This window comes from Dasypus novemcinctus, chromosome 13, assembly GCF_030445035.2.
Source record: "Dasypus novemcinctus isolate mDasNov1 chromosome 13, mDasNov1.1.hap2, whole genome shotgun sequence".
Taxonomy (NCBI): Eukaryota; Metazoa; Chordata; class Mammalia; order Cingulata; family Dasypodidae; genus Dasypus; species Dasypus novemcinctus.
In genome coordinates, this window is record NC_080685.1 from 58034261 (window position 1) to 58060081 (window position 25821).

The following is a 25821-nucleotide window of genomic DNA, read 5'->3' on the forward strand; positions in this document are numbered from 1 at the left end:
CTAATCCTACTTCATGAATGCTGAATCCAGAGAAGAAAAAAAAAGAAACACCAAAAAGAAGACAGGGCATCTATAACCTGGGACCTTCTATTTGGACCCCTCCTAAAGTATGACTGGAATATATGGAACAGAATAAATAGTCCCTTTATCAGTGGAATGAAGTAAAGTTAAAACACACATCTAGTTGTATTCAGCCTAATGCTAGAAGTTGTAACCAGGGGCTGGGATTCCTGGAGTTAATATTGTTTTGGGGGAAGCAGACTTGGTCCAGTGGTTAGGGCGTCCGCCTACCACATGGGAGGTCCGCAGTTCAAACCCCGGGCCTCCTTGACCCGTGTGGAGCTGGCCCATGCGCAGTGCTGATGTGTGCAAAGAGTGCTGTGCCACGTACAAGTTGTCCCCCGCGTAGGGGGGCCCCACGCACAAGGAGTGTGCCCCATAAGGAGAGCCGCCCAGCAGGAAAGAAAGGGAGCCTGCCCAGGAATGGCACCGCCCACACAGAGAGCTGACACAACAAGATGACACAACAAAAAGAAACAGATTCCCATGCTGCTGACAACAACAGAAGTGGACAAAGAAGACGACACAGCAAATAGACACAGAGAACAGACAACCAGGGCAGAGGGGAGGGGAGAGAAATAAATAAATCTTAAAAAAAAGAACCCCACTTATATCCACTTACATGAATCAAAGTCCATAGAGTCCCAGGACGGACACAAATGGTAGACTAGTGCTTGCATGCAGAAAGGCCCCCAGGAAATAAGAGATGGTGACAGAACTGTTAGCAAGAGGTGCACACACTCAGCGCATTCTTATTGCTAGACTAACTAAATGTAAAATAGACCTTTTTGGATTGATCCCATCCTGTTCTCCAGGGTAGAATACCTTAACAGGGAAGTAACTGGAAGCAGAAAAAAAAGGAGGGGAGGGAATGAACTACTATAAGGCAAGATCGGTCCCAGAACTGAAAAGTATAATAAAAAGGGGTTAGTGAGGGAGGGAAGTTAAATCATAGGCACAGCAGAGAAAATTCTGCACAAAAACAGAACAGATCCAGATTCCCATATTCACAGATCCAGAATAGGGGAAAGGAAACTTTCTCCTTGAGGTGAAACAATTGCATTTAAAGGGAAATTTTAAAAGTTGTACTACAGATCCAGGGAAGAATCAAGTGCAAAAAACCTGAGAAAATCTGAACAGTTAAACACAGGCAGTTCTAAAGGTCCAGCGTCAGTTGGACCAAGCATTAACACATAGCCAACCTACAATAAAACCCTAGGCAAAAGGGAGAAACTGACTTTCAGAATTACAATTTCAAAATAATAAGATACTCAGATATCAGGAAAAATAAATAAATTTTTAAAAAGTCCTACTAAGAAACAGTCAAGGGAATAAAATAAAACTTCAGAGGAGAGACAGACTTTGGATAACTAATCAGAGAATTTGATACAGATCTCCTAAATGAATTCAAGGGGATGAAGGAAAATATGAATAGAAATAAACTAATGGTGGATATAGAGCTAAAGGATATTAAGAAGACAATGTGAAGAATTAGAAAGTTTAAAAAGAAATTATGGAGATGACAGGCACGATAGCGGAGATTAAAAATACACTAAAGGAGACAACCAGCAAGATGGTGGTGGAGTAAGGAGTTCCTAGAGTCAGCTCTTGATACAGGGCAGTTAGTAAACACCCACAGCTATCTGGAGCTACCTGAAGCACTGGTGTGGGGGCTCCAGGAGAAGAGAAGAGCATCGTGCAACATCCTTTAAGGAATGGAAAGAAGAGACTGCCCATCTGTAAAGAAGATTCCTAAGTAGAGCACTCCATGCCACGGAGGCTGGTGCCCATCCTCCAGTGGAGACACAAGCCACCTTGGGAGCTGTTCTGTGGCTGGAATTGAAAGCTCCACTTCCCAAAAACAGGGAAGAAAGAGATGGTTAGGCACCAACTTCAGCTACTGATGAGTAAATTTGGTGGGCTAAAGTATAATCCTAAGAACAGCTTAAGTTTGAGCCTGTCCAAATCAGAAAGAGGCCAGTAGCCACATCTTAACTCTGTGCCTAGCACGAGTGGAAGCAGGGCAGACTGCAAATCACAGTGCTGGTGGCACTGGCTTCTTTCCATCCAGGTTGGATTGCAGCTTTAGCATAAACCCAAGCCCCAATCCCACCTCTGGAAGGGAGGAAGCTGGGGAGACCTGCGCCAGCCTCTCTGGAAAATTACCAGCCAAGCTGTAGAGGCCAGTGATTATCCTACTCTGGCGACATAAGCCACCCCAGGAGCTATTCTGTGACTGGAATTGGAAGCTCCATTTCCCAAAAATGGGAGGAGGAGACAGTTGGCCACCAATTTTGGCTACTGATTAGTCGACTTGGCTGGCTAAGGTATAACCCTAGGAAGAGCTAATGTGTGAATTTGTCCAAGTTGGAAAGAGGCTGGTGGCTGCCATTTTGACTCTGCCCCCAGCATGAGGGGAAGCCGGGCTGACCAAAAATCACTGTGATGGTAGAAACTGGTTTCTTTCACCCAGATCAGCCTACAGCCCTAGGCTTAGCTTCAGCCCCATCTCTGGCAGGCAGGAGGCTGGTGGGCCCTGCAACAACCTATCCAGGTAACTGTGATCATCTTAGACCCACACAGCATAAATTCCTGCCCACACCTGCAGCTCCATCCCTGCCCCAGGCAAGGGAGAAAGGGGCATGAAACTTCATCAGTCTGTCTGGGCACCTACAGTCTAGGCCTGCACAACTTGGATTATTCCACAGAGCGTGACTCTGTCCCTACTCCTGACAAAGGAGAAAGTTGGGAGAAGCTTTATCAGTCCCTGGGGCAATGAGGGTAGTTTGAGCCTCCACAGCTTATAGCACCAACCACATCCTTGGCTCCTACTGCACAACTAGCAAGGGAGAAAGGGCAGGAAGCCATAAACTAAAGAGAAAAACTGTACCCAGAACAAATACTCTAGTAAGCCAGATGCCAAGACACCAACAAAAAGTTACAATCGACATCAAGAAACAGGAAGATATATGGCCCAGCTAAGGAACAAGATTAGCCTCCAGATGACATCAAGGAGTGGAGACAACTAATTATAGATGTTCCTACAAATCTCCTTAATAAATTCAATGAGATGGCTAAAGAGATTAAGGATGTTAAGAAGAAATTGGGGGAAGTGGACTTGGCCCAGTGGTTAGGGCGTCCATCTACCACATGGGAGATCCATGGTTCAAAACCTGGGCCTCCTTGACCCATGTGGAGCTGGCCCATGCGCAGTGCTGATGCATGCAAGGAGTGCCAGGCCACACAGGGGTGTCCCCATGTAGGGGAGCCCCACGCGCAAAGAGTGTGCCCCATAAGGAGAGCCGCCCAGCGGGAAAGAAAGTGAGGCCTGCCTAAGAATGGTGCCACCCACACAGAGAGCTGACACAAGAAGATGACACAACAAAAAGAAACACAGATTCCTGTGCCACTGACAACAACAGAAGCAGACAAAGAAGAAGATGCAGCAAATAAACACAGAGAACAGACAACCAGGTCTGGGGGGAAGGGGAGAGAAATAAATAAATAAAATAAATCTTTAAAAAAAATAATAACTTTGCCCTGAGTTGTGGAAGGAGATCATTTGTTAAAAAAAAAAAAAAAAAAGACATTGGAAGAGCACAAAGAAGAATTTGGAAGCATGCATAGAAAAACAGCAGTTCTTAAAGGAATGAAAGGTGCAATAAATGAAATTTTAAAACACTGGAATCATATAATAGCATATTTGACAAGGCAGAAGAAAGGATTGGGGAGCTTGGAGAAATGGCCTCTAAAAGTGAACATACAAAAGAACAGATGAAGAAAAGAATGGAGAAAATTGAACAAGGTCTCAGGGAACTAAATGACAGCAAAAGGCATGCAAACATATGTCATGGGTGTCCCAGAAGGAGAAAAGAAGGGAAAGGGTGCAGAAGGAATGTTTGAAGAAATAATGGTAGAAAATTTCCCAGCCCTATTGAAGGACATAGATATCCATGTCCAAGAAGCACAACATACTCCCATCCAAAAAAAATCTGAATAAGCCAACGCTGAGACACATCCTAATCAGAATGCCAAATGCCAAAGATAGAGAATTCTGAGAACAGCAAGAGAAGAGCAATGCAGAACATATAAGGGATACCCAATAAGATTAAGTGTTGATTTCTCACCAGAAACCATGGAGGCAAGAAGACAGTGGTCTGAAATATTTAAGATACTACAAGAGAAAAACTTCCAGCCAAGTATCTTATATCCAGAAAAAATGTCTTTCAAAAATGAGAGTGAGATTAGAATACTCACAGATAAACAAAAACTGAGAGAATTTCTAACTAGGAGACCAGATTTTCAGGAAAGACTAAAGGGTGTGCTAGATCCTGAAAAGAAAAGATGGGAGAGGCCTGGAAGACAGTCTAGAAATGAAGATTATATCAATAAAAGTAACCAAAAGTATCAAAAGAATGGTGAAAATAAAATATGACAAATAAAACTCAAATAGGAATAAACTTAACTAATGATGTAAATAACTTGTATTCAGAAAACTGCAACTTAATGTTACAAGAAATCTAAAAAGTCCTAAATAACTGGAAGAACTTTCCGTGCTCATGGATTGGAAGACTAAATATCATTAAGATATCAGTTCTACTCAAAATGATATACAGATCCAATGCAATCCCAATAAAAATTCCACCAACATTTAAAAAAAAATTTGAGGAAAACAGATGTGACTCAACCAATTGGGCTCCTGTCTACCATATAGGAGGTTCAGGGTTTGATGCCCAGGGCCTCCTAGTGGAGGGCAAGCTGGCCCATGTGGTGTGCCGACCCATGTCGAAAGCCACCCCGCACAGGAGTGCCGGTCATTGTGGAGAGATGGTGCAGCAAGATGATGCAACAAGAGACACAGAGGAGAGAGTGATCACCTTTCTCGGAAGGTCCCAGAATCATTCCTGGAGCCATCTAATGAGAATACAAGCAGACACAGAAGAACACACAGCGAATGGACACAGAGAGCAGACAACAGGGGGAATGTGTGTGTGTGTGGGAATAAAAATAAATCTTAAAAAAAAAAAAAGAAAAATTGTAAACATGATTATCAAATTTATTTGGAAGTGTAAGGGGTCCTGAATAGCCAGAAACATCATAAAAAGGAAAAGTGAACCCTCATCTCCAGACTTTAAATCATATTACCTAACTATTCGTAAAAACAGCATGGTACTGGCATAAAGACAGACACATAGATCAATGGAACCAAACTGATGGTTCAGAAACAGACCCTCACATGTATGGTCAAGTGATTTTTGATTAGCCTGTCAAACCCACACAGCTTGGGCAGAACACTCCATTCAACAAATGGTGCTGAAAGAACTGTATATCTGTAGCCGAAAGAAGGAAAGAGGACGCCTATCTCATACCTTATTCAAAAATTAACTCAAAATGGATCAAACACCTAAAAATAACAGCAAGAACCATAAAGCTTCTAGAAGAAATTGCAGGAAAATATCTTCAAGACCTGGTGGTAGGTGGTAGATTCTTAAAGGAGATAAGAGGAGGACTGAATGGACTACTGATGTTTAATGTATGTGGAAGTTTTAATTCGCTTTACTGTAAAAGCATAGAAATGTATGGAGTGGATGGTAACAAATAGTGATTAACAGCTGTTTTATAACTGGGGATGTGGCTGAAAATGGTAGTCTAGGTATGTAAATGCCAGTTGACAGAATGTTAGAGAATAATCTAGGAACTGAATAGCACAGTGAACCAAGAGGTGGATGGGAATTGTGGTTGATGGTACAGATGCAAGAGTGACCTTTGCGAGCTAGAGCAAATGTACATCACTAGTGCAGGGTGGTGGAAGTGTGGAAGGCAGCTGGAGTGACCTATGGACTATGGATAGCAGTAAAAACGTAATATTCTTGGGTCTATGCCAAAGATGTCCTGTGTTGATAATGAGGCAGTCTGGAAAATGTGAGCCAAATGTACAATATGGACGTGGTAACAATCAGATGGTATATCTTATCTGTAACAAATGTTCCACCACACTGTGGTGTGATGATAGAGGGATGTTGTTTGGGAATTCTGAACATGTGCATGATTGTTTTATAAGTTTTCAACTTCTGTCATAAAAAATATATTTAAAAAGTAATAATAGGTTGGGTTTGGGGAAAAACACCAAAGGTAAGATAAGGACTATAATTAATAGTAAGATTTTGACAATATTCTTTCATAATTCGTAACAAACATCTCATGGCAATGCAAGGTGTTGTTGGAGGGTTGATGTATGGGACCCCTGTGTGATATGCATGCTTGCTTTGTAAGTTTACAACTTTTACTATACACTTATTTTTTATGTATGTTCATATATAAATGATAGAAAGATAATAATAGGGTGGGTTGGGGAAAAAATACACTAGAAAGCAATGGGTATAGCTCAGTGGTTGAGTACCTGCTTCCCATGTATGAAGTTCTGGTTTCAATCCCTGGTACCTCGTCTTAAGAAAAAATACACTGGAGGCCTACAACAGCTGATTTGAACAGGCAGAAAAAACCAGCCATCTAGAAGACAGTACAATCAAAATCATACAGTCATAAGAACAGATAGAGAAAAGAATAGAAAAATTGAACATGTCTTAGGGATTAGAACAGGGTTCTTAACTAGGGGTCTATGGACCCCCCCAAGGGGCCCATGGAAAGATTTCAGGGGGTCTGTGAGCTTGAATTTAAATTTAAAAAAAAATACACATTATTCTTGTGGGGACATGTTGGTGCATGTGTGGAATATTTATTAAATAATACACAGTATAGTGTGGACTTAATAGGGGGTCTATTATTTTCACCTGACTGGCAAAGGGGTCCATGGAACAAAAAAGGTTAAAAACCCCTGGATTGGAGTAACAGCATAAAGCATACCAGTGTATACTATGGGAGTCCTAGAAGAGAAGGGAAAGGGGCAGAAGAATATTAGAGGAAATAATGGTTGAAAATTTTCTAACTCTTACGAAAGACATAAGTATACATGTTAAAGAAATGCAATATACTCCAAACAAAATAAACCCGTTAGATGTACTCCAAAACACATACTACTCAGAATGCCAAATACCAAAAATAAAGAGAATTCTGAAAGCAGCAAGGGAAAAGTGATTCATCACTTGCAAGGGATCCTCAATAAGACTAAGTGAGAGTTTCTCATCAGAAACTATGTAGGTGAGAAGGAAGTGATATGATACATTCAAGGTACTGAGAGAGAAGAATTGCGAGCTAGTAATTCTTTATCCAGCAAAACTGTCCTTCAGAATTGAGGGTGAATTAAAACATTAAAATAAACAGAAACTGAGAGAATTTATCACCAAAAGACCTACCCTACAAGAATTACTAAAGGGAGTTCCTGCAGGTTGAGAGGAAATGACAGAAGAGAGTTGCTTGGAGCAGTGTGAAGAAATGAAGATCTTCAATAAAGGTAACCATGTGGGTGAATGCAAAACCCAGAAGAACTGTATCATCAATATAGAGCTGTACTTTTTAATTTCTATAAAAGTAAGAATATAGTTGAATAAGAAATTGTTATCCTATTATATTTCCTGACACAGACATGCAAAATATAAAGAGGTAATGTGGTACAAAAACAACATAGAGACAACTGAGGGATATGGGTGCATAGAATGTGTATCTTATTGAAGTTAGGTTGGCATCTTTTCAAATTAGTAAGTTATAGACATAGGTTGTATAATACCTCAGGGTAACTACAAATAAAGTATTTAACAAAATATACAGAAATAGAACTGAGAAAAGGTGTTATTCAGATATATATGACAAAAGATCAATTATACAGAGAAGGAGGTTACAATAAAGAAAAAGAGAGACTAAAAAGATATGACATAGAAACCAAAGGACACAATAGCTGAAATAAGTACTGCCTTTACAGTAACAACATTGAATGTTAATGGATTAAACTCCCCAATCAATGGGTCCAAAAAAATCACAAAGGAAATCAGTAAATATCTTAAGACAAATGAAAATAAGAATAAAACATATAAAAACTTAAGGGATGAAGCAAAAGTAGTGTTCAGAGAAAAATTTATAGCCTAAATATTTACATTAAAAAGAAGAGAAAACTAAAATTTAAAAAATCTTATGTACATTTGGAAGAAGTAGGAAAAGAACAGTAAACTAAATCCAAAGAAAGCAGAGGAAAGAAATAAAGATTAGAGCAGAAATAAATTGGAGATGTAAAAAAAAGTAGCATTAGCAAAACCAAAAGTTGTTTCTTTGAAAAGTTCAATAAAATTGACAAACTTTAGCTAGACTGAAGAAGGAAAAAGTGGACACAAAAAAATGGGAAGTGAGGTGCGGACATTACTTCTGACCCCACAGAAATAAAAATCCTAGGAGGATATTAAGAACAACTCTACACTAACATATTACACAATCTATATGAAATGGATAAATTCCTAAAAACATACAAACTCCTTGCACTGACTCTAGAAGAACTAGAACATCTCAACAGACCAGTTACAAGTAAAGAGATTGAATCAGTAAATAAAAACTTCCTAAGAAAAAAAGCCCAGGACCAGAAGTCTTTGCAGGGGATTCTACCAAGCATTTCAAAAATAATTAATTCTAATCCTACTTAAATGTGTCTAAAAAATTGAAGAGGAGGGAACACTACCTTATTAATTCTATGAAGCCAGTATTGCATTAATACCAAAGCCCAACAAAGATACTTCAAGGGAAGAAAATTACAGACCAATTTCTCTTGAATATAGATGGAAAGATCCTTAACAAAATACTAGCAAATTGAATCCAACAGCACATTAAAAGAATTATACACCATGATCAAGTGAGATTTATCCCAAGTATGCAAGGGTGGTTCAGCATAAGACAATAGATTCCACATTAACAAAACTAAGGGAAAAAACACATGATTATCTCAATTGATACAGAAGAGGCATTTGACAAAATCCAGCATCCTTCATTAAAAAAATAAAAAAACTACTTTGAAAACTAGTAGAAACAAACTTACTCATGTCACTCCTGCCCCAAAATGAGTCACAGATTCAACACAATCCCAATCCAAATCTGACAGCCTCCTTTGCAGAAATGGAAAGGTTAATTGTCAAATTTATTTGGAAGGGTAAGAGGTCCTGAATAGCCAAAACAGTCTTGAAAAAGGAAGAATGAAGTTGCTGGATTCACACTACCTGACTTTAAAACTTATTACAAAGCTATAATGGTCAAAACAGCATGATACTGGAATAAGGATATATATGTGTACATGTATATATATGAGACAATAGGATTGTCTCATAAATCTTCACACCTATGGCCAAATGATGTTTTTTTTTTTAAATTTATTTCTCCCTACCCCCTCGTTGTTTATACTTCCTGTGTCTGTTCGTTGTGTGCCCATCTTCCTTTTAGGAGGCACCAGGAGCCAAACCCAGGACTTTTCATGTGGGAGGGAGGTGCCTAATTGCTTTAGCCACCTCCACTCCCTGCTTTGTTGTGCCTCTCATTATGTTTTTCCTCCCCGTGTCTCTTGTGTCATCTTGTCACACCTGCCTGTTGCTTCACCTCTCTTCGTTAGGAGGCACTGGAAACCTCTGCTCCTTACCCTATTGGGTCTCTCATTATGTTTTTTCTTCTTGTGCCTCTTGTTGTGTTAGCTTGCCATGCTTGCCTGTGTGGCAGCTCACTGTCTTCTCTAGGAGGCACTGGGATCCAAACCAGCGACTTCCCATGTGGTAGGCAGGAGCCCAGTAACCTAAGTCATATCCACTTCCCCCAACTGATGTGTAATAAGGGGGCACAGACCACTCAATTGGGAAAGAATAGTCTCCTAACAAATGGTACTGGGAGAACTGGATATCCGTCTGCAGAAGAATGAATGGGACCCCTATCTGACACCATATGTAAAAATTAACCTCAAGATGGATAAGAGACCTAAATAGAGAGGAGATGTGGCTCAAGTAGTTGGGTGCCTGCCTCCCACATGGGAGGTCCTGGATTCAGTTCCTGGTGTCTCCTAAAGAAGACAGGCAAGATGGTGAGGTGGCACACCAAGGAGATGTGACAAGAGACGCAAGAAGCAGGGAGCGGATGTGGCTCAAGCAATTGGGTGCCTCCCTCCCATATTGGAGTCCCAGGTTCAGTTCCCGGCGCCTCCTAAAAGAAGACAAGCAGACACAGAGAGCACACAATGAACATTTCAGAGAGCAGACAGTGAGCACAAACAACAAGGAGGGGGGGAGAAATAAATGAATCTTTGAAAAAAAAATCTAAGTGTAAGAACCAGGACTATAAAACTCTTATAAGAAAATGTAGGGAAGCGTCTTCAGGACCTTGTATTAGGCTATGCTTTCTTTGACTTCACACCCAAAGCACAAGCAACAAATAAATAAATAAATGGGACCTCACCAAAATTAAAAACTTTTGTGCATCAAAGAACTTTATATGAAAGTGAAAAGGCAGTCTGCTAAATGGGAGAGAATATTTGGAAACCACATATCTGATAAGGGTTTGATATCCAGAATACATAAAGAAATCCTATAACTCAGCAATGAAACAACAAACATTCCAATTTAAAAATGGGCAAAAGACTTGAATAGATACTTCTCCAAAGAGGACATAACAAATGGCTGAAAAGCACATGAAAAGATGCTTAGCATCATTAGCTATTAGGGAAATGCAAATCAAAACCACAATGAGATACTCTTTTGCACCCACTGGAATGGCTACCATTTTAAAAAATCCAGAAAATTGCAAGTCTTCGAGAGGATGTGGAGAAACAGGAACACTCATTCATTGCTGGTGGAGTGTGAAATGGTGCAGCTGCTGTGGCAGACTGCTGTGGAAGACTGTTAAATGTAGAATTATCAGAGGAGCTGATAACTCCTTAGTAGCTCAGTGGTTGAGCACCTGCCTCCCATTTATGAGGTCCTGGGTTCAATCTCTGGTACCATACATACATACATACATATCATGTGATCTGGCAATCCCACTGCTAGGTATAAAGCCCAAAGATTTTAAAGCAGGGATTTGTACAGATATTCTGAGTATTATGTTATAGTCACTCTGGAAATTTAGTTCTACTCTTTAATCTGCCAGACTAAGAACAAGAAAGGAAAAGGCAAAAGAAAAAAGAGGGGAGAGGAGGGGAAAAGAAATACTAACAGACAGACAAAACAGCCACATGAGGTACTGCTTCTCTAAGTCTTCTTGTTACATGCTGGTGGAAAGCCAGATGCTGCTGATGTTCAGAATGAAATCTAGACCTCTCCTCAGGGATCTGCCAGACCTAAAAATACAAAACAGGAAAAGGAAAAAAAGAAAAATAAAAGGAAAGGAAGTGCACAGTTGTCTCTTTATGTCCAGTAGATGCTGGTGTAAGGCCAGAAGACGTGCTTCTGAGAGAAACCAAGGCTGGCATCTGTGCTGGGCCTTTACTGATCCACCAGACTAAAGATCTCAAGAAAGAGAAGAAGAAAGCAACCAATGAAAAGGTGCACTCCTCTGTCCTGATAGATGCTGGTGTGAGACCAGAAATTGTTTCTGCGAAAAAGGCTGAAACCAAGGCTAGAGTCTGTGCTGTGTCCTCAAGGATCTCTCAGACCAGGAAACACCCGTAGAAGAACGGAAAAACAAACAAAACGCAGCCAAAGATGGTGTACAGGCTCTTTATATCCCGATGGATGCTGGTGGGAGGCTGGAAGTACTACTCTCCAGAGGGCTGAAACTCCCTTGCTGGTCCCTCAGACTGACCTCAAACCTCATCTCACCCTTCAGAGGAGGACAATGCTTCTGCCAGCTCTAGCCGCAGCCAGCTGCTCCCAGAACCTGGGTGATGGTGCCAGAGCCATTTCTGCAGCTACTGCTCGGGGCTTAAACTTGGAGGCCGGCCACTGGTTCGTACTTCACTAACAAAGCTAACTCTTGGCAGCCTCTTGCTTCCTCTGGCACTGCTATGGTTGTTCTAAGTGACAATTCTGGTTCCAGAGTTACCACTAGTTAAGTTCAGTCTCTCTTTCCAGCTTTTTCATTTTTCTAGAGGAAGAAGTGAATCCTAAAACGTCTTACACCACCAGTTTTGTGCTGCTTCCTCAATGCAGGACTTTGTTCTTCTATAATGTTTTACTATTTGGTCTTTGTAAGTTTATACATTTTTTTTGTCTCTCTATTCTTCCATTATCACCTACTTTGTTTCGTATAGTTCATGTTTGTTTTGTTTTTGTTTTTGCATGTGGTAACTTATACAACCTAAAATTTCCCTTTTTAAAAAAATACAGAAATTGTAGGTTTGCAGAAAAATCATGCATAAAATAGAGTTCCTATACACCATCCTATTATCAACACCTTGATTCAGTGTGGTACATTTGTTATGATTCATGAAATAACATTTTTATAATGATAATATTAACAATAGTCCATTGTTCACATAGGGTTCCCTGTTCATGATATACAGTTCTATGTGTTTTTAAAATTTTTTATTCTAGTACTTAATATACAACTGAAAATTACCCCCTTTAACTACATTCAAATGTATTTCAGTGCTATAAATACATTTACAATGTTGTGCTACCACCTTACATTACCAAAACTTTTCTGTCAATCCAATAGAATGCTGTACAATTTAACCATTAACTTGCCATTCCCTGCCTCCAATCTGGATCCTGGTAACCAAATTCTAGTTTCTAACTCTATGAATTTACTTATTCTAATTATTTCATATCAGCAACAAAATGTTTTTGTCCCTTAGTCCCTGCCTTGTATTTTCACTTAACATCATGTCTTAAGGTTCACCCATGTTGTCACATGTTTCGGAATTTCATTCTTTTTGTGGCTTAATAATAGTCCACTATATGCATATACTGCATTTTATTTATCTGTTCATTGGTTGGACACTTGCATTGCTTCCATCTCTGGGAGCTGTGAATAATGCTGCTTAAAACATCAGTGTGCAAATATCTGTTTGAGTCCTTGCTTTCAGTTTGTTTGGATATATGCCTAGAATGGGATTGCTGGGTCATATGGTAATTCTATACTTAATTTTTTGAGGAACTGACAAACTGTGTTCCACAGAGCCTGCACCATTTTACATTCCCCAAAACAATGAATTCATGCTCATATTTCTCCACATCCTATGCACACTTGTAATTTCCTTTTTTTAAAAACAGTAGCCATTCTAGTGGGCATGAAATTGTATGAGGATTTTGATTTGCATTTCCCTAATAGCTAATGATGTTGAACATTTTTTCTTATTTTTTTTATCATTTGCGTTTCTTCTTTGCAGAAATGACTATTCTTTTGTCCACTTTTTAATTGGGTTGCTTTTCTTTTTGTTGTTGACTTGTGGGATTTCTTTATATATTCTGGATATTAAACCCTTATTGGATATGTGGTTTCCAAATATTTTCTCCATTGTGTAGGTTTGTCTTTTTAGTTTCATGATAAAGTCATTTGCACAAAAGTTTAAATTTTGATGAGTTTTAATTTTTCCATTTATCTATTTTTTTGTCTGTTCCTTGTGCTTTGAGTGTAAAATTTAAGAAACCATTGCCTAATACAAGGTCCTGAAGATGTTTCCCTATGTTCTCTTCTAGGAGTTTCTAGAGTACTGGTTCTTATATCTATGTCTTTTATCCATTTTGAGTTAATTTTTGTATATGGTGTGAGGTTGGGATCTACCTTCATTCTTTTGCATACGGACATCCAATTTTCCTAGCATTCCTGACATTCTTTCCTCATAGAGTGAACTTGGCATCCTTATAAAAAATCAGCTGGCCATAAATGTGAGGGTTGATTTCTGAGCTCTCAATTTGATTCCATTGGTCTAGATGTCTGTCCTTGGGCCAGTACCTTTCTGTTTTCATTATGGTGGTTTTGTAATAAGTTTTAAGATTGAGATGTGTGAGTTCTCTAACTTTATTCTTCTTATTCAAGGTGGGTTTGTCTATTTGGAGTCCCTTTCCCTTTCATATAAATGTGATGATTGGCATGTCCATTTTTGTACAGGCAGTTATGGAATTTTGATTGGGATTGTGTCAAACCTGTTAATTGCTTTGATTAGAATTGACTCTTAACAATATTTAGTCTTCCATTCTATGGACATGGAATATCCTTCTATTTATTCAGGTTGTCTTTTGAGTTCTTTTAGCAATGTTTTGTAGTTTTTTTTGTGTAGAAGTCCTTTATATCCTTGATTAGATTTATTCCTATTATTGTTTTAGTTGTTATTGTAAATGGAATTTCCCCCCTTGATTTCCTCTTCAGATTGTTCATTAATAGTGTATATAGGGAAGCAGACTTGGCCCAGTGGATAGGCCGTTTGCCTACCACATGGGAGGGCCGCAGTTCAAACCCCGGGCCTCCTTGACCTGTGTGGAGCTGGCCCATGCGCAGTGCTGATGCACGCAAGGAGTGCTGTGCCATGCAGGGGTGTCCCCCATGTAGAGTGTGCCCCATAAGGAGAGCCACCCAGCACGAAATAAAGTTCAGCCTGCCCAGGAATGGTGCCGCACACACAGTGAGCTGACACAGCAAGATGGTGCAACAAAAAGAGACACAGATTCCCATGCCGCTGACAACAATAGAAGCGGACAAAAGAGTAACACGCAGCAGATGGACACAGAGGCAGACAACTGTGGGGGGAGGGATAAATAAATAAATCTTTAAAAAAATAGTGTATATAAACTATATAAGTATTATATATATAATAGTGTATATAAACAAACTTTTAAAAGAGTTTAAGGAAAGGAAAAAGATAGTACACACCTCAGACACAGGTGCAACACAACTGATTTTTCATGTTGATCTTTCACCCCACCACTTTGCTGAATTTGTTAATTAGTTCTTGTAGCTTTGTTGTAGATGTTTCAGGATTTTCTGTATATAGGATCAGGCCATTTGCAAGTAGGGAAAGTTTCACTTCTTCCTTTCCAATTTGGATGCCTTTTATTTCTTCTCTTGCCTAATTGTTCTAGCCAGAACTTTCATTACAATGTTGAGTAACCGTGGTGACAGTGGGGAATTCTGTCTTTTTCCTGATCTTGGGAAAGCTTTCAGTTTTTCACCATTAAGTAGGATGTTAGCTGATACATGCCCTTTATCATGTTGGGGAAGTTTCTTTCTAGTTCTTATTTGTCTGAGGTTTTAATTTTTTTATCAAGAAGGATTGCTAGATTTTGCCAAATGCTTTTATGTCAATTGAGAGATCATGTGGTTCCCCCTTTGTTCTGTTAGTGTGTTTTGCATTTATTGATTTTTTAATGTTGAACCACCCATGCATACCTGAGCTAAATCTCACTTGATCATGGTATATAATTCCTTGTATGTGATCATGGTGTATAATTCCTTGGTTTGCTAGTATTTTGTTGAGGATCTCTGCATCTATACTGAAAAGAGAAATTGGTCTGTAGCTTTCTTTTCTTGTAGTATCTGGCTTTCGTACAAGGGTGATTTTGGTTGCATAGAATGAGTTAGGTAGTCCTGTAACCAGATTTTGTCTAGGTTATTGACTGTGCTGCAGAAATGAATTTCAAGAGCATATCGGGTGAGTTAGGCCAGTAATTTATTAAGGTAGGGAGGGAAGAGAAATGGGAGAAAATAACAGATCATGGGTCCCAAATAGAGAGGAAGGGACTGAAAAGTGATAAAGTGGGCTGATTCACAGACTACAATTTCCCATTATAGATTATAAATCCCCAGGTTTACTTGGGTAGTGATCCAAGCAGGGGAGTAGGCGGCCAGAATTTGGGTCCAAAGGCGAGAGAACTATTCAGGCTTTGTGCTTACTTTTTAAACTGTTAATTATTCCACTCCTTTGCTAATGGCATAGGGGGAGTCCCAGCTGCTTACTGTTTTGGCTGATTACCCCACCCATCAATCCCCTGGGAGGGTCCAATGACAAAGTCCTTGGGGGAATATCTGGGGCTTCTCCTGGCTTCCAGAGGAAATCTTGTTCTGAATGGCAGAGTCGTGTGTGTGTGTGTGTGTGTGTGTGTGTGGGTCCTCCAGCAGCCATCTTGGGGTTATTGATGTCCACGTGGACTCTTTGCCAGGTTCCAGATCCATCTATTGGTTCCCTATCTTACTAGACAGCTTCAGTCCATCTTCTTCAATTTTTCTGGGAGAGTTTGAACAGGATTGGTATTAATTTTGATATATTTGGTAAAATTCCCCTGAAACCATCTGGTTCAGGCTTTCTTTGTTGGGAGGTTTTTGGTTACAGTTTCAATCTCTTTACTAGTTATTGGCTTGTTGAGATCTGCCTTTTCTTCTTGAGTCAGTATAGGTAGTTTTGTGTCTTTTAAGGAATTTGTCCGTTTAGGTTATCTAACTTGAGTGCATACAGTTGTTCATAGTGTTCTCTTATAGACCTTTTTATTTTTGTGATGTTGGTAGTAATGTCCCCCTTTCATTTCTGAGTTTAGTTGTGTACTTTCTCTTTTTTTCCCCTTTGTCAGTCCAGCTAAAGTCTTGTTGATTTTATCGATCTTTTCAAGGAAAAGCTTTTGGATTTTTTTTTAATGTAATAAACTTTATTTTTAAAGAGGTTTTTAGATTATAGAAACATTACACTGAAAATATAAGGGATTCCTATAAAGCTCCTCCCCCCCTCACACCTTTCCCAATTAATAACATCTTACATTATGTGATACATTTGTTACAGCTGATGAATAAATATTGCAGCATTGCTACTAACCAAGATCTATAATTTACATTGTGGTTTACATTTAATTCTAGTGCCCTAAAAATGCCCTATGTTCTATTATTCCCTCCCTCTCCCTCAGAACCTCTGGTAACCACTATCTTTATAACAATGTTACTTGCTCTTCCATTACTCCAATATTAATAAGTTTACTTTGTCCATGGTTATATTCCTCCCTTATGTTTATTCATTCCTCAACCTTGAGGATTTGGGGATGGTGATACCTGCTTTATCTCAGATTGAGAGGGGCTTAGATTTTATGGGGCAGATGTAAGCAACTGCTTTGCTTGCAGTTGTACATACTATATTTTTGGGATGGGGGCACCCCAAGAATAATGATGCCAGTAACTTAAAAAACAAAACAAAACAAAACCAAGATAAGAAACATCTTTCACTTTCTTTGCAAATTGGCATTTTTTGGTTTTGATGATTCTATTGTTTTCCTTATTCTGTTTTGTTTATCGGTATTTTAATCTTTATTCCTTCTTTCTGTTCACTTTGGCATTTGTTTGTTCTTTTTCAGACCCTCCAGGATCTCCTTTGACTCCTTCAGGCTGAGAGGGGACTAAGACATTATGGGGCAGAGGGAAGGAATTGTTTTGCTTGAAGTTGTAGATACTCCTTGGTTTTGGGATGGGACTTGTCCATCATCATCATTTTGTTAGTTGTCCAGGGCAGGCCTGAAGAACTGGAGAGGAGTTGACTGCAACTGTGCAGGGTTTCAGGGCTCAATTGGCATATGAACAACTGAAGATTTAAGTCTCTGAAAAATGTACTTAACAGGAATATTGAAAATTATAGGTTCAAATAAAAGGAATAGAAGGATCATGATTAGGGGAATTATAAATGAGTGTAACTGTGTTATATTGAGGAAATAGCTTTTCATATATTCCTAAGTAGGACCTGCTGAGGGGGTATTGATTTCATGAGGCTAAGTGGCTTGCCTATAGTGCCCAGACATTCTTAGAGCCCTTGGGAGCACTTTTGTTTGAGGCTTTGTTTACTGTAGCAGTTTGTGAAATCTGCCTGAGACCTACAAAAGCTTAACCTCTGGAATGAGCTGCTCACTCACTTTGAAATCTCTTAGCTATAAAGTCTGTTTTATTTAATATTTCCGGTTTTGGTCAAGGTCTTTTTCCAAATGCATAGCTCACTAATGCTTGCTGATTATCCCTTGGTGCTAGGGAGGCTCATCCCCAGGAGTCATGTCCCACATCAGGGAAGTGGTTACGGGGGAAGGTAGTGAGTTTATCTGCAGAATTTGACTTAGAGAGAGGCCATACTTAAGTAACAAGGAGGTTTTTAGGAGGTAACTCTTAGGCATTAATTCTAATTAGGCTTAGTTTCGTTTTTACAGGAATAAGGTTCATACCTATAAGAATTAAGATTGAGGGCTTGGCATATTGGCCTGCTTCCTTTTATTAGGCAAAGCATTTATTGCCCAGAGATATTTGTCATCTTATTTGAGAAAGTAGCAGGACTTCCCCAGAATGGAAGTTTGTTTTGTTAGCTACTGTGTATGTTTCTATCTACTGAAAAAAACATACCTATAACAACAAAAAGTTACATCCCATAGAAGTATGCTTTAGCATGCTTTAGGTACATTTTCCCCCATATACCATCCCACTACTAATACCCTATACTAGTGAAGAACCTTTGTTATAAATCCTGAAAGAATATTCTTAAGTTTTTATTATTAACCACAATCCCTGGCCACACCATTGTTCACTATGTTGTACAGTCCCCCATTTTATCCTCTAGTTTTCCTTCTAGTAACATGAACGATACAAAACTTCCCCTTTCAACCATGTTCACACACTTGGTTCTGTGCCACCATCACTTCCATCCATTTCCACATCATCACAATCACCTAATTATAAATTCTGTTACAAATGAAGAATCAGCTCACCATTCTCTACTTCCATTTTATCTCCTGGTAACCTATTTCCCAGACTCTACCTCCGTGAGTCTGCTTACTATCCTTAGTTCATATCAGTGAGATCATGCAATATTTGTTCTTTTGTGTCTGTCTTATTTCATTCAACATAAGGTTCTCAGGGTACATCTATGTTGTCTCATCCATCAGTACTTCATTTCTTCTTGCAGCTGAATTATTAATATTTCCACTGGATGTGTGCACAACACTTTATCCAGTCATCTGTTGAGGGACACTTGGGTTGTTTCCATCTTTTAGCAATTGTGAATAATGCCGCTTTGAACGTTGATGTGCATATTATCTGTTCGTGTCCCTGCTTTCAATTCTCCTGGGTATATATCTGGTAGCGGGATTGCCAGATCATATGACAGTTCTATACTTAGCTTCCTGAGGAACCACCAAACTGTCTTCCACAATGGCTGAACCATTCTACATTCCCACCAGCAGTGAATGAGTGTTCCTATTTCTCCACATCTCTAGGGGACTTTAAAATTTAGTTACTGTAATCTCCAGTATTTATTTTTGCTAAACTAATTCTTACATTCTCCTCTTTATATCCTCTCCATTGAGTTCATCACCTCTATCAATGGACCATTGTAAAACAAAAACAAAACTCTCTGGCTAGCTTTCTTCATTCATCTGTGCCTCTTCAATTGACTCGTTCCCTTGAATAATCTTCTTAGGAAGTAAAGCTGATCAGGTCACCTCATTGCCTTATACTCCCAAGCTCCAAATCCTTCGATGGTTTCCCATGGCTTTAAAGCTAAAATCCCTGTGTGTGGCAGGCACAGGCCTCCTCACCCTAGCCTTGGCCTTTCATACCCAATTCTTTTCTATTCATTCCAAACAACTTGCAGTCCCTAAACACCAAGGCCTTCATGTCTGATGATCACTACTTGGTCCACATCTGCTCAGAAGTCTTATACTCTCTTAAGTCTTCTCCCTAGACCTTAGTTACTTCTACATTAGTGCTTGCCACCCTGTCCTAGAATTTCATCCATGTATGTCTCCTACCACTTGAATTCAAGGGAAAGAACCCCATCTTACCCATCTTTAGTGCTCTCTTCACCTCGAAGTGTCAGTAAATGTTGGTCAAAAGTCAGGTGAGAGAGGGAAGAGGGGTGGTACAGCAGGACAGTGTCTTTTTTTTGTACAGACCTTTGGGTTGTGATAAGATCTCCTGGGGAAGGCCTAGGCCCCTCAACCTCCATTCTTCCAGGCACCAATTTCTTGGTTCAGTGGTTAAGTTACCCATTTTGAAGCTAAATATAAAAATAATGAAATGTTAACAAGCTGTTTTCTCTTTTAGTAACCTTGGGGGCAATATCATCAATGAAGTCGTCTTGAATTTGCTTAAGGGTGGACAGTCTCGGGAAGATATTACAATGGAACACTTGGAGCCACACTTCCAGGCTGAGATTTTGGAGTCCACAGGTATGATTCCCAGCTAAGCAGAAAGTAAGCCTCTGTTGAAAGCTACAATGGGGACTAATGTGTAGTGTTGGAATTTGTGTTTATGAAGCAGACAGATCCTTAGGATCACAGAGGAAACATTATATAACTATCTTGCATTGTCATCTTTGGGTAGGCACAAACAGTTGCTCAGGCTTGGCTCTGCCAAGAAAGCCTGAACTTCTTTTCTGAAAATGCTTTTAGAGAGTAGTTTGCTTTGGTCCTAGAAATCCAAGCAATGGGCTCTGAAGCCTATTGAACTTCTGTGGTTCAGCCTCCAGTCAGAGGTAAGGTTGCTCCACTTGCTTTCTACCATCAAACCAAACCTTAAACCTGGCAAACATGCCATCACTCTCTCTGTTTCACCTGCAACATGTATAGTTACGGCACTTTTCCTTAAAAGAAACAGCTATGTAGTCCTCCTGGAGTTGGCATATCACATTAACCTTGCCCAGACCTTAGGTTCTGGGACACTTTAAAACTCCAGCTCTGTTCAGATGCCAGGCCAGACTCCATATAACTTTGGGTCTTGCTTTCAGACAGTGGCTTTGGCCGCAGCCGTCTTGTGAAGGAAAGCCTGATTGACTTCTTCGTCCCCTTCCTGCCACTGGAATACCGTCATGTAAGGTTGTGTGCACGTGATGCTTTCCTGAGCCAGGAGCTCCCATATACAGAAGCAGCACTGGATGAAATCGCCAAGATGATGGTGTATGTCCCAAAGGAGGAACAACTCTTCTCTTCTCAGGGCTGCAAATCTATTTCCCAGAGAATTAATTACTTCCTGCCTTAAGGGCTAGGTGAAGCCTTCATGAAGCAGGCTTCCTTCCATTCACAGGACTCTGGGACCTCCAAAGCATTTTTGGGGATGACAAGAAATGGGAGGGACAGGCTGGCATCCAGCAATCACTAACACAACTGGTGTGTACCTTAGCCAGAATCAGAGCGGATTCTTAAGATCACTTAAGTGCCTTAAATGCCCACATTTTAGAATGGCTGGAAAAAGATATCTGGGAGATAAACAAATCCCAGGGTATATTAAGACTGGATTATCTCCTTAGCATCTCAGTTATTCCCTATAGAAGCCTGGATGCTGCACCTTAGAGACTACAGGATCCTCAGGTTATAAAGAAGGGAAGAATGAATTTTCTGCTGACCCAGTGGGTTTGCTTTCAAGTTGTTATTCCTAGAAGAAAGCCAAGCAGCTGCTATTTGGGAGCAGAAGACTTGCAAACGGTCTCAGCGGTAAGGTGCAGAGAGGACAATTTTTAAAATCATGCCAGTACAGATTTTTTTTTTTTTTTTTTTTTACATTTAGGGCCCTCAATGACTGTCAAATGTAAAGATTAAAATTTTGTAGTTTTCTAATATCTTTGACCTACTTTTTAGTGAGACCTACTAATTATGCTCACTCAGCAAAATTTCAAAAGCCAGGTAATATTGATGGGGATTGGTGGAGACAAGGGGTGTCATGTTGGCACTCACAGAGCTAGCAAGATGACCAACTGCCAGTTTATTTCCGTTTGCTTTGGGACTACATCAGCTGAGCTGGTTTGCAGCAGGATCTTACTGAAAGAGGCTTCCATAGCATATCACTCTTATTGATGAAAACTTCACTCTCATTTTCCCAGTTTTAAAAAAGAAAAAACAGTGGTTTAGGGGATTAAATGGCAATGTATAAAATGTCTAGCATTTTGTCTAGATACCAAGAAGTACTTATGAAGTGTTTTTTTGGTGGTTCTCCTCAAGCTTCCCTCCTTGACCCTCTTTATCTTAAGCCCTTGTAAAATACAACCCTGTCTCTCCCCCATTTAACACTTTTTGTGCCTCAAAGTTAGGGAGTACCTACACTGAGCCACATTAGGTACTCAGATATTAAAACGAATTAAACTAAGTTCCTTTCATACCACTTTATGGGACAAAGGTAAACACAGCCTAACTATATAATAAAATGGAGACCAGGTTTTGGTGCTGGTTCACTAAGTCTAGAGCATCGTAAGAATATGCAGGCCACCCAATTCTATTCCATACCTGGCTCTCAACTCTGTAAATACACACTTTAAAGGTTTGCTCTTTAAGATGCAGAACAGCTGACACTCTAGCATTGGCCAGGTATGTTTGCTGTCATAAATACAGGATCTGCACCTCTAGAACCAAGAGAAGCAGAACACAGTGGTTCTAGGAATGTTCTCTGAACCTGACCGCCTGAGCCAGAATCGTGTTTCAGCTACTTACTATTGAGACCACAGGAGAACTATTTTACTTTAGTCTAAGCTTAGTTCCCTCATTTGTAAAAATGGGCACAACTGTACCTCCCTCAAAGGGTTGTAAGAATTAAAGCCCCTTGTCCGGAGCACTTTATAATAGATTATTTAAGGGTTTAAAAAAATAAAAATCTAGTAAAACTGTCATCTTCAGCACCATACTCAAAGCCAAACCTAAGACTTACTCTCTATGTCTGATTCTTGGAACCCTGGTTAGGTAACCTTTTTTTTCCCCTAGAGGTTATCAGGGATTGAACTTGGGACCTCGTACGTGGAAACCAGGCACTCAACCACTGAGCTACACTGTTCCCCAGTAACTAAGTTTTGATAACTTATGTGCCATGCACTGTGCACTTATCCCATTATCTCATGTAATTTTTTTCACACTATGGCATAGGGACCAATTTTATCGCCACTTAGTGAGAAAATGAGGAGTCTGAGACATTAAATACCTTGTACAAAGTCACAAAGCTGGTCAGTGGAGGGGTGGGGACTCAATCCCCCAGTCTGACTCCAGCTCCTGAGCTCCCAACTGCTATGCTTTAAGGACTACTTTACCTCTAGGACTATTTCCTCTGCCAACCCTCTACCCTCACAGGGTATATTATTACCTTGTACATTATAATACAAAGAGGAAGAAAATCACAAGGCATTTTTGGAAGATTCTAAGAACAAGACTTCCTAAACGAAAATAAAAATGAGTGGGAGAAAAGGACTGATGGTAGAGTGTGAGGTATATCACAGTACAGCTATTCTAATTGGGCCTCGTGTGTATCACTCGTGTATATTCTATTCATACCTAATAAGGTTATTTCTAAAATCAATGACTCATTTAAAAAAAAAAATGATCAAGTCAAACAAGTATAAAATGTTCCTTTGTGAGATTCTCCATTTACTCTTATTTGCTACTGTGGCTCAAAACATTTTTAGAACTTATTTGGAGTTGACCGCAATAGATGTTGAGAGAATTATCATTTTACAGTCACCTCACATTGGGTGCTGCATGCAGGTGCACACACACACTTACCTTAGGTGCCAGCCTGGATTCCAGATGACTTTTGGCCGTTTTCAAAAATGCACTCTGTTAATGGACGAGTTTCATCCCCATAGAGGACATTCTAAAGATCTTTCTGAGGGATGCTTGCTAGCCAGCTTCTTTACCATAGAGACATTCATTTTACTTACAGAAATTATTAAAATTATGGGAGAAATGCTCCAATATCAAGCCTACTTTGCCAATAAAATATTGCAACCTTTATTTAAAATAAAACACAAGTTGGCAAACCTTGTGAGACAACAGGCAGACAGTAGTCCCTTGCAAGGGCCTCATTTATTTACATCAAGTTTAACACTGTTAGCAGTTCACAGTCAGACAACGGAGTGAGAGAATTAAATTAGAAAAACTGAAAATATATTACAATAACAAGAACAAATACCTGACAACACTGGTAGTGTGACTCATGAATGATGTGTTTTCAGTTAAATCCTATAGTCTCACTGTATCTCCTTAGCACTGCACACAGTGCCCAACCCTCCAGACCTTACTCTCTGTGCACCACGCATACAACTGCACAGCGTGACCTTTGGTATAAATGATACATTTTAAGGAATCTGAAAAAGCTTGTTTTAGGCCAAAGTTCTGTCAATCACCACCACAAAGTGCTCAAGCTTATTTTTATCAAGTGAGCATAAAATTGGTGTTTCTCCACTGATAGGTCTTACAAAATCAGAATGCAAAGAAGGAAAAGTCCAGGACCCACACGAGAGGCAGGGGGTTTCTGAGTAAGCATTAAAAGCTCAGTCTGTGTCCATGGAAACACACCCACAATGACACTGCTTCTGTTCACCAGAGGAAAAGATGTGATCTATTCCTATTTCATTTCTCTCCTTTTTTACTAGGCACAACAGTGTATGTATGCTTATGGACATAAAACATGTACCCTCTCTATATATCTGAGATATGAGAGTTTCCAATTATATGCCCCCAAAATCTGAGTACCTCATTGTCCTTTCTAGTTTCTGAATACTAATTTCCCTGAAGGACAATCAGCCTAATCAAGGTGATTTTTTGAAGATCTCAAAATTCCTTATAATGGAACATAAGAATACTGAACATTGAAAAAAATGACTTGTCAAAATAGAGGACAGCTGGTTTATCTGCTCCATATCTACTAAAAACATCCCTATCGGTATTCTTGCCATACATGGTATATGATACTTCTGAATTGTACTGAACAGTACTTGGGGTACACCATGAATGAACCTAAAGGACTGTGGGATCCTGCACTAGCTTTTGAATCAAAGAATGCATTTTATTTGGCATACTTGTATATCATTTTCATTGGATTAAAATTGCTGAAAATTAAGTATCCAGGTATTTGAAAATGTTTTATTAGCCAGAAGTGCCATTCTCCAACTAGTTTATGGTACTTAATTACACGACTTAAAACTCCCAATGTAAAGGCCACAGGCAAATCTAAGCAAGTTCCAACCATACAAACTCTCAGTATTTCCTTTCTTAAAGCCAAAGCCTGCTAGCATGACAGTTCACCTCAGACATGAGCTAAAAAGTTAACTAGCATGCTCAGAAACCTCAGACTTGGCGTGGATTACTTGGGTGGATTGACACGTGTTACCCTGATACCTGCTGTGGTGAGTAGAAGGATGGACAAAGAATCTCTTTAGAATAGACACAGGGTGTATATCACAATTCTGCCCTGAATATGATGTGATCTGAGGGCAACATTGTACCTCCCCCTTGTGACTCAAAGTAGATATCGTTTCAACGTTAGGTCTACAGATAGGAAAATCTGCTCACCTGTTACCTCTGGCAGAGTTAACAGGGACTTTGCTATTGCATTCAGGTTCCCTTAGCAATGAGGAGGTCTTCCTGAAAAGGATACAGTTTTTCTAGGAGAGGTAAACAATTTCAAATGTAAAGGTGAACACAGACACAAAGAAGTGTGCTTGGAGGGAGCAGTTAGAACATCTCCACACCCCCCTGCCCCGTCCTCCTCCCCTGGCTCACCAAGTGTAATAGTTGCAAAGGGCAGCAATCTGTCAAAGCAGCACCCTGTGTGGGGAAACACCTGAAGTTGGGAATGCTCATTCACTGACTTGGACTTTGAGCCACTGCCACTTGTGAAGCTCATTTCTACTAATTCTAGGTGAATAATCATGCACAATCAACCAAACTGACAAATCTCTTTCTCTGCAAGACTCATGAAACCCATCCTGAAGGTACAATTCTCTAGGAGTGATTTTTGCTGCTCCAAGCCAGCCTAGAATCAGAATAACCTGTCCTAAGCCTCTTTACACAGGGAGAAGCAGGTTCTTCTTACCCTGATTATTACAGGGTAGAGCCTTCACTCATTTCCTATTCTTTGGATCTAAAGATATTCAGTCAGAAACAAGGAAATAGCATTTTGCACACGCTTAAGACAGAACATACACCC

General features: G+C 39.8%; 1 protein-coding gene across 1 annotated transcript in view; it reads left to right on the forward strand.

Annotated features, from left to right (window-relative positions):
* TOR3A (torsin family 3 member A) overlaps positions 1-24732 on the forward strand; it is a 46021-nt gene extending 21289 nt beyond the window's left edge. The window contains exons 5-6 of the mRNA XM_004478227.4: positions 19963-20087; positions 20645-24732. Of these exons, the coding sequence (XP_004478284.1) occupies positions 19963-20087; positions 20645-20895 (376 nt within the window). The 3' untranslated portion in view covers positions 20896-24732. The remainder of the gene's footprint in view (positions 1-19962; positions 20088-20644) is intronic.
* The last annotated feature ends 1089 nt before the right edge of the window (positions 24733-25821 follow it).